This window comes from Dipodomys spectabilis, unplaced genomic scaffold (assembly GCF_019054845.1).
Source record: "Dipodomys spectabilis isolate Male_0828 unplaced genomic scaffold, ASM1905484v1 ptg000175l, whole genome shotgun sequence".
In the NCBI taxonomy this organism is placed as follows: Eukaryota; Metazoa; Chordata; class Mammalia; order Rodentia; family Heteromyidae; genus Dipodomys; species Dipodomys spectabilis.
In genome coordinates this window covers 8,641,418-8,655,307 of record NW_024870852.1, presented here as the reverse complement: position 1 = coordinate 8,655,307, position 13,890 = coordinate 8,641,418, and the positions used below count along the sequence as shown (strand labels likewise).

The following is a 13,890-nucleotide window of genomic DNA, read 5'->3' as shown; positions in this document are numbered from 1 at the left end:
CCTTCCTTCCTTCCTTTTTTTCCCCTTTTCTTTCCCTCCTTTCCTCTCTCCCTTACTCCCTCTCTCCCTCCATCTCTCCCCTCTTTCTCCTTCCTTCCTTCCATTTCCTTCCTTTTTGTTTTCTTTGTCATGGTTCTGGGGTGAAGGCTAGCATTCTGCCATTGGAGCCACCCCTTCACTTCTGCCATTTTGTTGATTGATTGCAGATAAGAGTCATGAGAACTTTCCTTCCCAGAATGACTTTGCACTTTGATCCTCAGCTCTCAGGCTCCTGAGTAGCTAGGATCACAGGTATGAGCCATTGGTACCCGTCTCTACTTCATTGTTTTTTTGTTTTTGTTTTTTCCTTTTGGTTATACTGAAATTTGAAATCAGGTCCTTATACTTGCTGGGCAAGCATTTTACCACTTGAACCACATCCCCAACTCCTTTTTCTTTATTTTACAAGTACATTTTTTTTTTTGCTGTGGGGCAGGTCTTGTGCTACAGTCTTCTCATCTTCACTTCTCATGTAGCTTGGATCACAGGTGTGCACCAACAAGCCTAGCTTATGTGTTGCAAGGGGATTTCATTAACTATTTTTTTTCTGGGGCTGGCTTTGCTACACTATTCTCCTTTCTCCATGGTCTTCACATCTTCATCTTCCACATAGCTGGTATGACAGGAGATCTGAGCTTTTAGCTGCTTGATTATTCCACTCCTACTTACTCAAGTCCACTGGTTGGTCTCTGAACTTGCTCAGGTAAATGCTTGCCTGTTCCAATGCCTGGATGTCCTGAAACACTTGGCAGCTAAACATCTTTTCTTCCTGAAGTATTGACCAGGATGTGACTGTCTTGGCGGAATGTCCCATCTGAATTCTTGAAGAGATCAATGGTCCCAACAAGCTCCTCTTCAGCCAGGTGATTTGTACATCTTTGCATGTGACATGTGATGATAGTGCTTGGAGTTCCAGGACATGGTGTGCCGAGCAGTTCACTGTGGACACAACTGAAACAACAGCCTTCTTCCCTCACATTCTTTTTTTTTTTTCTTTCTGTTCCTGGGCCTTGAATTCTGGGCCTGGGTGCTGCCCCTAAGCTCCTTTTGCTCAAGGCTAGCACTACCACTTGAGTAACAGTACCACTTCTGGCTTTTTCTTTTTCTTTTTGTCAGTCATGGGGCTTGAACTCCGGGCTTGGGTGCTGTCCCTCAGCTCTTCAGCTCAAGGCAAGCTCTCTACCACTTGAGCCACAGCGCCACTTCCACTTCTGGCTTTTTCTGTGATTAACTCAAGAGTCTCATAGACTTTTCCTACCCAGGCTGGCTTTGAACCACAATCCTCAGATCTCAACCTCCTGAATAGTTAGGATTACAGGCGTGAGCCACCGATGTCCAGCTTCCGCCACATTCTCTCTTCATGCAAAACATGCTTAAGTAGCATCTATACCCATCTAAGCTTGCACTCATCTTGGTCCCGTCCCCAGGGAACTCCTACTCTGATGGGGAGGGCAGGAGGAAAGGTAGGAGTCACATGACCTGAACAAGGGTCCTGAGAGTCTACAATAGGGGTCCCTGACTTAGTGTGTTGGTAGGCAGGCTAGGAAAGGTATCTGGAGGAAGTGACCCTTGGGTGCAAATACCAAAGGATAACACAATAGGAGACAACAGTAGGAGGCAGATTTTGTTTCTCACAAATAGTGACAACAAGCCCCCTGTGGTTTTCCATAACTTTGCCACTCCTCACTAGAGAGGTCCCTGGAATCAGAGTGGGACTTTGTGACTGCTGATAAACAGAATGTAGAAGATGTGCCATCCGCGCGTGTGACTCCCCAGGCTGTCACAAAAGTGGATCTGGCTTTCACCCATCGATCTATTGGGGGCATCTTTTGAACCCAGCCGCAACCTGGAAGGAAGTTTAAACATGGCCCATTTGGAAGGAAGATAGGAAAGGCCCACATGGAGGAGAGGAGGACAGTTCTACAGGGCAAGGAACCTCATGCTCACCTCCCTGGGAGCTAGCAGAGAGTGAAGCCAGAGAGCTCTATAATATGGCAGCCTGTGGTGGCTGCAAAGGTTGACCGTGTGTGTGTGTGTGTGTGTGTGTGTGTGTGTGTGTGTGTGTGTGTGTTTCTTGCCTCAGAGGACCCAGGAAATGAGCTCTGAGGATCCTTTGCACCTCACGGTGGACTACCTGGCAGGGAGTGGAGTAAGGAAGAGGCACAGAACAGCAGGGCAGTGCTGACGAAGCTGTAGGAGGAAGCATCTCCAGGCAGGAAGACCAGGGTGTGGAAATCTGGAAGCTCCACATCATTCTCAAACTGTCTCACATTGATGGCTTTGGGATAAAAGCCACTTCATGTGCAGATGAGGGTCAGCAACCAGCACGGGCTGGCACTGGGCCTAGGGGTCAGAAATCTCTGTAAGGGAGGGCTGAGATTCCATCAGACAAAGGAGGAGAGAGGAAGGAGAGAGAAGAGAAATGAAGATGGCGAGTTACTCTCTAGCATAATATCCACCTTCCTGGTCCGCCTTGTTCCAAGGTCTCAACTCCAGCGTTCTTCTCTTAATAAATCTTTATCACTACTCTTATAAAAGGTAGCCTCCCTAATTCGGCTTTTCAATACTTAACTACTCATCCTTGGAAGGCAAGCCATGGTGATTTTGCTAAAATTCAAATCAGTTACAGCAATGATCATCAATTTAGATTATTTTGAGCATACATCTATGTTTATTAAAAAATTCACTTTATTGTCATTATAAAGATGATGTACAGAGGGCTTGAGATTCCATGAGTCAGGTAAGGACTCATTTCTTTTTGTACAGTGCTTCCCTTCCCTCAGCCTCTCCTAGTCTCTCCCTGCCAACATTCATGGAAATCTAGTTCTCATCCCTGTCCCTTCCACTCTATTTCCTCCCTCTAAGATACATAACATTTTATTTTATTTCTCTTTTAAAAAACATGAGCAACTTTATATGCTTGTACATTTTACTCTTTTAAACAAAAAAGGTGGTGTCTTCTGCCTACTATGCCGAATGTTGCCTTCCTGTTCAATCCTATCCTGTGGGACACTCTGAAATGGAGTGCGGCTTCTTCTTCACATTCAGTTTATTTGTTTGTTTATGTGCTGGTACTGGGGCTTGAACTCAGGGTCTCATGCTTCATTTTTTTTTTCTTTTTTGCTCAAGGCTAGTGCTGTACCACTTGAGTTATGTCAGTACTTCTCATGGACTTTCCTGCCTGGGCTTATGATCCTCATATCGTAGTCACCTGAGTAACTAGGATTACAGGTTTGAGCCACCTGGCTTCTTTTTTCTTTTTTTTCTTGTTGAGACTTGAACTCTGGGCCTGGCACTGTCCTTGAGCTCTTCAGCTCAAGGCAAGTGCTCTACCACTTGAGCAATAGCACCACTTCCAGTATTGGAGATAGGAGTCTCAAGAACTTTCCTGCCCAGCTGGCTTTAAACCATGATCCTCAGATCTCAGCCTCCTCAGTAGTGAGGATTACAGATGTGAACCACCATCGCCTGGCCTGGCTTCTTTTACATTTGCGTCATACACAATTGACCTTCCATTGTCAATTGGCTTGCATTATTTCTAGTGAGAGATCTGCTATCTTGTTTATCCATGTTTCTTTGAATCTAACAGTTCTTTTTCATGTCTCATTTAAAATTCTTTTTTTATGACCAGTTTATGTAATCTGATACGATACTCCTTGGTGTGCTTTTTTGTTATTGTTGTTGTTGTTGGTGGTAGTGGTCGTGGGGCTTGAACTCTGGGCCTGAGCACTGTCCCTCAGCTCTCCAGCTCAAGGTTAGCACTCTACCACTTAAGCTACAGAGCCACTTCCAGTTTTCTGGTGGCTTATTGGAGATAAGAGTCTCATGGACTTTCCTGCCTGGGTTGGATTTGAACGGTGATCCTCAGACCTCAGCCTCCTGAGTAGCTAGGTTTATAGGTGTGAGCCACCGGTGTCTGGCCTTGGTGTGGTTTTTATCTTGTTACTGTGACGTGGGGCTCATATGGTTTCTGCTCTGTGGCCTATGGTTTCTGTTACCTTTGGCATTCATGGGAACTGTTATTTCTTCAAATATTCTGTCTGTTCCCATTTTTGTGGGACTCTCACAACTTGTTTATTAGACCACTTGAAGTTTTCCTACAGCTGAGTGCTGCTCTGTTAATTTTTCTTTAGACTTCTATCTCTGTGTTGTTCACTTTTTGTTTGTTTTTTTGGGTCCAGTTGTGGAGCCTGAACTCTGGGCCTGGGCGCTGTCCTTCAGGTCTTCAGCTCAAGGCTAGTGCTCTACCACTTAAGCCACAGCGCCATTTCTGGCTTTTTTCTTTTTGCTTATGTGGTGCTGAGGAATCGAACCCAGAGCCTCAGGCATGCAAGGAAAGCGCTCTACCACTGAGCCACCTTCCCAGTCCCTGTGTTGTTCACTTTTGATGGTTCTGGTTTTGTTGCCCTTTTCCCTCCTTTGGTACTGGGGTTTGAACTCAGGGCTTCATACTTGGGCAGCTTGATCACAACTGATGCTTTACCACCTGAGTCATGCTTCCAGTTAAGATTTTTTCTAATTAATTGGAGATGAGTGTCCTGAACTTTTCTGCCTGGGCTGGCTTTGAACTGAAATCCTCTAGATTTCAGACTCCTGAGTAGCTAGGATTACATATTTATCTGCACCCTCTTTAGCTTCTTGAACACACAGAAATAGACTTATAGTAACTTTCATGTCCTTGTACTTCAATTTTACCATCTGTGTTTACTGGTTAAGTTTCAGATGATTGATTTTTTTCCCTATTCTAAATCATGTTTTCCTGCCATTTTCATGCCTGATAATTTTTTTTAATTGAACGTCAGACATTGTGAATTTTACTGCAGTGGGTATTGAATGGTTTGAATTTCTATAAATAGGTTTGAACTTGTTGGGGATGTGGTTAAATTGTATGAAAACAGTTTAAATTTTTTTTTACATCTCATGCTTAAGCTTTGTGGGCCAGAAAAACAACCTCATTTAGTGTTGGGATCATTATTCTTCTGTGATGAGTAGGAACTTGTCTGCTCCAGCAAATGTTCTGTGGATGATGAGATTTTTTTTCTCTTGGGTTGGTAGGATCAGGCTTTATTCTTAGCCTTGGGTGAGGTCTAGAAAACTGTCCTACCCCTCTCCCCGACCTCTGCCTTGGGTTGTTCCCTCATGTGAATACATTTTCCAGTTTTTTTTGTTGAGCATTCAAGGGGCCTTTTGTACAGGGAGGTCTCTCTGTGTGAAGCTGTCTATATTTTGTGTGTCACCCTGAGAACTCCAGCTACTGTGGCCTCCATGGACTTTCAGCTCCTTCTCAACCCAGAGAAACCTCTGGGCTTCACCCAAGATCTCCCTTCTCACATGGTGGTGATGTCTTCTCAGGGAGCAATCTGAGGGCAATCTCTGCTTACTTCATTGATGTTCCGTCCAATGGGGCAACTTAAGTTTTCTGGCTCCATGTCTAATGTCATGTCTATGATCACTATGAATAGTTTCCCCAGATTTTTAGAGAATAAATCCAGACTCTGGTCTCTATTTTGGTGGAAATTGTCTATTTAACTTGATTTGTTCTTGTGTATATGCTTGTATCTTCTGTCATGTCTTCTAATGGAGCTTTGCTTGCACAAGTAAAGGTTATTGATTTCTGCTTGTTGATTTTTCTAACTTACTGTTTGTTAGTAGTTTAGTGTTGATTCTACTATGTTTTATACCCTTTCCTTTATATTTTTCCAATTTAATTTATCATTCTTAATATTTATTCCTTTCCCCTTATTAAAGCATTGCTTAAGACTGCAACACATGTTAACAGCATTAGTAGACATGAGATTGAAGACTATTTGAATATTCTATCAATTCCATATTTTCATTTCAAGATGGTCCTCATAACCCTGCAGCCCCTTGTTCTGGAGTGGCTTAGCGGCTATTCCTAGGCCTTCTGAGCAGCTGGAATCCAGGAGTTTCTAAACCCATATATATATATTTTAAGCCATCCTTGAACTCAGAGCCTGGGCTCTGTCCCTAAGCTTTTGTGCTCAAGGCTAGTGTTCTACCACTTTGAGCCACAGCATCAGTTTCAGTTAATTGGAAATAAGAATCTCAAGGACTTTCCTTGAGCCCAGGGTAGCTTTGAACTGTAATCCCCAGATCTCAGACTCCTGAGTAGCTAGGATTACAGACAGGAGCCACAAATGCCTGGCTCCAATACCTTTTTAGTTCCCGCTGTTACATTTTTCTTTGCGTATCCCCCATTTATATAGAACACATATATGTTTCTAGGTGATTGCCAATATCCTAGCAGATGTTCTGAGATCCAAGCTTTGTTCCATGGACCCCTCATTCAGGCACTGGAGCCTGAAGACACAGTCTGCTATGGTGTATGAGGTGCATGGCCTTGTATGACAGCTCAGTTGAGCAGCACAGTTGGAGTTAGGAAGAGGTCTTCTGGGCATGGGGCTTCAAAGGGCTAGGACCCTGTCCTCTCAGCTCTTGAGGCATCGGTGGTAAACAAGTTTGAGGCCCAGGTGGGTGGGGATCCTGGCTTTGAGTCTTCCTCTAGGGGTAATGCTTTGGGTGAGTAAGGAATTATACTTTGGGAGGGGGAAGATAGTCTCAGTTCTATAGGGTACAGGAGGCCTCTGTGTGTGTGTGTGTGTGTGTGAGAGAGAGAGAGAGAGAGAGAGAGAGAGAAAGAGAGAGAGAAGTGAGTCTTAGCATGTTCTTTCTGCTGGGTGGAAGAGGGTTAGCTTTCCTGGGCATCTAGGTCTGGGGAGACAAGAGTGGAGGGATGGGAAAGCGCACACCAAGACACACTTCCTCTTTTAGCTCTGAGCAACGCATACGCTTCTTAATCACAAGATGGTCACCTGCTGTGACTCAGTTTACCCATTGTGCTCAACCGCTGCCTCTTCCCCTCCATCTACTCTGTTATGCTGGAATACCTTGATGCCATTTTTGACCACTTATTATCCTCCCCCCCCACTTTATTATCAATCAATCAATCAATCTGTCTGTCTGTCTGTCTATCTATCTCACATTACAAGGAGGGATTTCACTGTGACATTTCCACATGTTTACAATGTATTCCAATAAATACTACTTCCTCTTCACTCTCCTTTTCCCTTTCTCCCTTTCTAAAACAATTTCTGCAGGATTCATCATTCTATTTTCATACATTCCAACAATCTACTTCAACCCTATTCATACTTTCATTGGAAAAGGATCTTCTTCTGACTTGGTGAGTGTTGCCATAGCAAAATATCATAGGCTAGGTGACTTATGAGCCTTAGCAATTTGTTTCTCACAGTTCCAGGACTGGGAAGGCCAGGATTAAGGCAGCAGTACACATTGAGTGTCTGGGGAGAGCCGGCTCCCTGGTTCACAGATGGTGCCTTCTCACTGTGTCATCATGTGGCAGCTCCCTGGCTCCTCTCTCAAGGGGCCCCACTCACGAGGCCCCTGCCTTCATGCTATATGAGCCTCCCAAAGGCCCCCTTCATGATACCATTACGTTGTGTGTTAGGACTTCGTATGAATCAGGGGTGATCAAACATTCAGTCTTCCTAGGGATTTCTTTTGGCTGTTGTTTTTGAGAGGGGGTTTTGTGTAGCCCAGACAGGCCTTGAATTTAGACTCTTCCTGTCTCAGTCTCCCCAGTGCTGGGATTTTGCTGTAATCCAGTTAAATCTCTTTCTCTCTTACTCTCTCTACATTTCATCTCTGTCTCTGACAGTCTCTTAAATTTGCCTCATTCACTCTTTCTTTTTCAGTCTTGCCCTCACACTGCAGTTCAAGTGGTTCTCTTATTTCTTTGGTAGTAATAGTATTTGAACTCAGAGCTTTACATTTGCTAGGCAGATACTCTACCACTTGACTCAAGCCTCCAGCCCCAGAGTAGTACGTTCTTGGGGGCTACTTAAGAGGCTCCAACTTAGGGCCTGGGAGCAGTGCTTGAGCTGTTTTTGCTCAAGGCTGGAGCTCCACTTCTTGAGCCACAGCTCCATTTCTGGTTGGGGTGGTTAATTGGAAAGAAGAGTCTCATGAATTTTTTCTGCCTGGACTGGCAGATCTCAGCCTCCCCAGAAACTAGGATTACAAGTATGAGCTACCTGTACTTGGCTTCTCTTTTTCTTTCTCTTTCTTTTTCCCACTCTCTCTTGCACTCATTCCCCCCTCTCCCCCCTCCCCTTCCTCCTTCTACACCTAGCCAGCCATAGCTGGCCAGAAGAGAGATGCCTCCGATATTGTGAACTCACAGCCTTGCACTTGGCTTTTTCACTCAAGCATAGCACTCTACCACATGAGCCACAGCTCTGCTTCTGGATTTTTGGTGAATAATAGGAGATAAAAGTCTCATGTACTTTCCTGCCTGGGTTGACTTCAATCTGCCATCTTCTGATCTCAGCCTCTGGAGTAATTAGGATAGTTAGGTGTGAGCCACTATTGCTTGGCTAGGTCTCAAGTTCCTTTCTCATGCTCTTTGTGGCTGCAGTGAGGTAAAGAACCTCCTCTTCCTCCTTCACTACCCACCTGCACCACCATGAAGTTCTGTCCCAGGGAATGGGGCCAAGTACCTGTGGACTGAGCCCCTGAAACCACAGGCAGAAGAAATCTTTTCTGCTTTTAACTGTTCTCCCAGCTGTGAGGCTGCAGTGATGGAAAGCTGCACAGTAGAGTCACATGCTTGTGTTTGATGTTGACCTTGCTTACTGGACCATGTGGTGGGAACAGGGCCAGCTCTGTCCTCACACTCTGGATGCCCAGCAATTGTCTTTATGGTTCACCATACGTATGTGCAGTGACCTCAGGAGTTGACCTCCAGTCTAACTCTCACTAGAAGCACTAAGGCACTAGAGCCTCAGGATCACCTTTGATATTCCACAGGAGCATTTACTTTCCTTTCTCCCCTTCTTGGGGTCCCCTACCTCTGTAAGACCTTAGATCCTGACACTCAATAATTAGGCACAGTAGTAGTTACAAAGAGACATGTTTTTTTGATTAGGGCTGGATTCTGCTCCATGAGTGTATATGGTGTGTGTGTATGTGTGTGCGTGCACATATGCATGTGCACAAGTACTGAGGCTTTAACTCAGGGCCTGGGCACTTTGTCCCTTAGCCTTTTTTTTTCTCAAGGCTAGTTCTCTACCACTTGAGCCATACTTCTACTAACATCTTTTTAGTGGTTAATTGGAGATAAGAGTCCCATGGACTTTCTTGCCTGAGCTGGCTTCAAATTGGGTCTTAGATCTCAGCCTCCCATGTAGCTAGGATTACAGGTGTGAGCCACAGCCCCTGGCTCTGGACTCTATTAAACACTCTCCCAGGTGAAGGTTAGCAGAGGATTAAGAGTTGATATCCACCCCGGGGAGGTCACACATTACCCCTTGAGTTCTGATCAAGCTGTGTATTATTTGTCTATGCCATGTGCGGTAAGAACATGAATGTGTTCTTGGAGACTTTCAAGGTTGACTTGATTGGTGTCAGTACTTGGATTCACTCTGGAAATGAGGAAACAAAATCCTCCTAGCCAGAAACCATAAAGAACATTAGACTTGTGTGACTTGGCAAGGAATCTCGTTCATCACCCCGTCCTCTCACCAGCCTGAAACCTACTGTATGGATCAGTGACTTGATGATGGTGATGATGATGATGGTGGTGATGATGATGATGATGATAATGATAATGATTTCGATGCCAGTCCCAGGGCTTGAACTCAGGGGCTGTGCACTATTCCCGAGCATTTGTGCACAAAGCTAGCACTCTACTATTTGAGCCACAACACCGCTTCCAGCTTTTTTTTTTGGTGTTTAATTGGAGATGAGTCTCATGAATTTTCCTGTCTGGGCTGGTTTTGAACCTCTTGAGTAACTAGGTTGACAGGAATGAGGCCCGGGCACCCAGCTCAATGAGATTTTCAAAGAATCGATAGAATATCATGAAATCAGACATCTGCAGAGTTGGATTAGGTGTATTTGTTCTCTACTAGATACTTCTAATAGATAATGAGACAAGTTTGGGTTGTGTGAACTTGTGTGCATGCATGCTTGTGTGTGTGTGTGAGAAAGAGAGAGAGAGGGAGCAAAAGAGGATATTGCACATGTATGTGCACATAGGTATGCATATATGTGTGTGTGAGAGAGAGAAGGAGAGGAGGCAGAGAGGAGAGGGAGAGAGACAGGGAGGGAAGAGTAGATTTTGCTTTTGTAAGTTAAAATGTTATATTCTTAAAAAGCAAGCTTTGAGGAATGAAGACAGAGCCCAGCCTCCTTACATAATCGTGAAGGCCGTTCCAGGGGCTACATCTTAGGCTTGTCCAGGTACGAGGAGAGCAAGAACGTTTTTTCAGTGACTTCGGGCCTCCCGTCCTGCTCCACCTGGCAGGTGAGGAGAATGTCCTCCGTGTGGTTAGCGTTCGCCACCAAGATGGAGCCCTGCACGCTGTACAGCCCGTTTCTGCCTTTGGTGGAGATCAGGGTCTCATCGATGTGGGAGATGTTTCCATTCTTCAGCCAGGCGAGGCGGACGTTCTGGGGGTAGAACTTCTTGACCTTGCAGGAGACGTTTATCTTGTCATTTGAGATAGGGTGTTGAAAAATAAACACAGTTGGTGGAGCTGAAAGAGCACAGGACAGAGGCTCAGATCTGGAACTATAATCAGAGCTATTCTGGCTTACTTAATAGCTATTGACTTTGCTAGCTACCTAGCACTGAGGCAGTCCTCAGCACACAGTAGATGCTCTTAATAGCTAAAAGGTTCTGTGGTTTAGACTTAAGGTACTAAAACAATCTTTAGGGGGAAAGTGTGTGCTCCAGAAGGTTGGCCAGGGTTGATGTCACCTACCTAGCATGGTGTCTGTCAACTCGGTCTTCCCATGAAGAGGGTGTGGAAAGCTTGGATGGTCCATGTTGCAGGTGACACGGGAATTGAAGTCCTTTGGATCCAGCACCACCTCAGTGCTACTTAAGACTTTGTCACCACTACCGTACTTCAATTCGATCACCTGGGTCCGGAGGGAGGAGAGTTCTTTCCCATTTTTGAACCATCTCAGGGTGATGTTTTTGGGAAAGAAACTGTAGGACATGCAACTGAAATTCACAGCCTGTTTAATCAGGGCCCTCTCCAAGGGGCCTATTACCACAGGCAGAGAAGGTGGAGCTTCAAGGAGGAAGATGGGTAGACAGTTAGGATTGGTGAGTCAGCAATACTAAATGTACTTCAAATTCATTGTACAAAGAGGCTTTATTGTGATAATTTGAGCATGCATATATGTGATGCACTTTGACTAAATTTGCACCCCTCCCCTTTTTTTTAGTCGGTTGTAGGTCTTGGACTCTAGGCCTGGGCGCTGTCCCTGAACTCTTCAGCTCAAGGCTAGCACTCTACCACTTCAGCCACAGCACCACTTCTAGTTTTCTGGTGGTTTATTGGAGATAAGAGTCTCACAGAGCTGGGTGCTGGTGGCTCACACCTGTAATCCTAGCTACTTAAGAAGCTGAGATTTGAGGATCATGGTTCAAAGCCAGCCCTGGCAGGAAAGTCAGTGAGATTCTTATCTCCAATAAACTACTAGAAAACTGGAAGTGGTGCTGTAACTCAAATGGTAGAGCACTCACCTTGAGCTGAAGAGTACAGGGACAGCGCCCAAGCCCAGAGTTCAAGCCCCATAACCGACCCCCCCACCCCCAAAAAAAGAGTCTCATGGACTTTCTTGCTTGGGCTGGCTTTGAACTGTGATCCTCAGATCTCAGCCTCCTAAGTAGCTAGGATACAGGCCAGAGCCACTGGTGCCTGGCTCTTTTTTGAATTATCTATCTATCTATCTATCTGTCTATCTGTCTATCTATCTATCTATCTATCTATCTATCTATCTATCTGTCTGTCTGTCTGTCTGTCTGTCTGTCTGTCTGTCTGTCTGTCTGTCTGTCTGTCTATCTATCTATCTACACACATACACACACACACACACACATATAATTGTAAAGATATTGTACAGAGGTGTTATACTTACATGAGCAAGGTAATGAGTAAATTTTCTATTGAGCATTGTTACCCCTCCTTTGTTTACCCCCTACCATTCCTTCCCTTCCCAACTCCTCCCTCCCTGCTTCCCCAAAGTTGTAAAGTTTGTTTTCAGCGTAGTGTCTTGTACATCTCATTGTTACAATGGGTCAACCTGTATCCTTGTTTCAGCATTTTGTTATTTCCGTTCCCCTCCCCAAATTAGAAAATTGTATATACAAGATGCAGGGTACTGGAATCAAATACAGTGAAAACGGGTTATACCATGGGGGAAGAACATACAAAAGAAACAAAAAAGTCACATAGTACATTATAAGTACATTAAAAACAACACCAACAAAGATAAAACCTCTGTGTTCCTATCTTGGGGTTCATTTCGTTTAGCATCATCTTATATGGTCATATGTGCATAGCTTTTGACCTTTTCTACTTGTCTGGTAAGATTATCCTAGATGTATACTAGTTATTTAAATTTGCCCCTTCTATGTTATTCTTTCTAAGCCTTCTCTTTTCTCTTATCCTCCCCCCCCCCCTTTTTTTTGTCAGTGGTAGGGCTTGAACTCAAGGCCTGAGAGCTGTCCCTGAGCTTTTTCACTCAAGGCTAGTGCTCTACTACTTTGAGCCACACACAGCTCTGCTTCTGGCTTTTTTGGTAGTTAATTGGAAATAAAAGTCTCAGGGATTGTCTTCCCCAGGCTGGTTTTGCACTGTGATCCTCAGATCTCAGCCTTCTGAGTAGCTAGTATTACAGGGATGAGCCTCCAGTGCCCAGCGTTAGGTGTGTCTTAAAAACAATTTTTACTTGTTACTGTGGAGTGGATGATTGACAACTCCTCGTTGTCCTGACTCATGATGATGTATTCCCATTGTCTCAGTTATCCATTACTGGTGTCCATTAGCTACACTGACCCCAGGAAATGAATATATAGCTCGTCATTTTAAAATGTATGCACACTTTATTCTTTCTGTAGGAATGGCATACATTTAGTACATGTCTAGCCTGGAGTATTTGGATGTTAACAGGAATGTTGGGCTCATTCACAATTTTCTTTTTCTAAGCAACTGTCATCAGCTATCCCACCTCTAAGCTAACCAGAGGCTTTGTATTAAGGAGTAGGCAAAACCCTGAGCCCAAATTGGCTGAAGTTAGTCCCATAGTTGAGTTGGCCAGTGATAGGGGATGTAGGGTTACTTTAACTGGTTTAGCTGAATAGTAGGAGACAGAATAAATGCTGAGATGTTAGCCAAAATCTCCCTTATCACTCAATCACTTACTTTTCTAAATCTCAGTTTCCCCTCTTGTAAAATACCTAACTGAAAAGTTAGGTGTTAGATGGGGGAAAATCTAATATATATTCTCCCCTTGATCATACTTGACCTGTAACAATCATTCAATGATTGGGAGACAGAAAGAAGTGTAGTGAGAGGACATACTCACCAATTACAGACACTTGGGTGCCCTGGCCTGACTGGTAATCCTTGTTCATGTTTTCCTTTACAAACTTCACACAGTAATAGACACCAGCGTCTGCAAGAGAGACTTCGCTGATGCGGATGGAGAAGTCCGTGTTGCCAGCTTTGCTGGTGTCTGCAGTTGCTTTTACTCTGGGAAAGCGATCATCCTTGAAATTGAAGATTAATTTCCTGTTTGGCCCGGATCCCTTAAACCACGCAACAGGGCCGCTGGGGAGGGTGTCGGGCACAGTGCAACTCAAGGTGATCGTCTTCCCCATTTCCACAGTCCGTGATATCTCGTTTTGTTGTACGTGGGATGTCTGGTCTGTAGTTCCTGGAAGGAAACACACAGTCATTTCTCATTTCCCCTGCTTTGGTTCAGGCTACCCTAGGGGGAACCTGGATGCAG

The 13,890-nt window shown here is 44.6% G+C and overlaps 1 protein-coding gene across 1 annotated transcript; it reads right to left on the bottom strand.

The window, feature by feature from the left end:
- Positions 1-10,170: 10,170 nt before the first annotated feature.
- LOC122120490 (signal-regulatory protein beta-1-like) lies at positions 10,171-13,793 on the bottom strand. The gene is made up of 3 exons (XM_042694741.1): positions 13,465-13,793; positions 10,848-11,162; positions 10,171-10,619 (listed from the first exon to the last, which is right to left on the bottom strand). Exons 1-3 carry the CDS (start codon positions 13,757-13,759, stop codon positions 10,303-10,305), a joined length of 927 nt encoding a protein of 308 aa, XP_042550675.1. The 5' UTR covers positions 13,760-13,793; the 3' UTR covers positions 10,171-10,302.
- Positions 13,794-13,890: the final 97 nt, after the last annotated feature.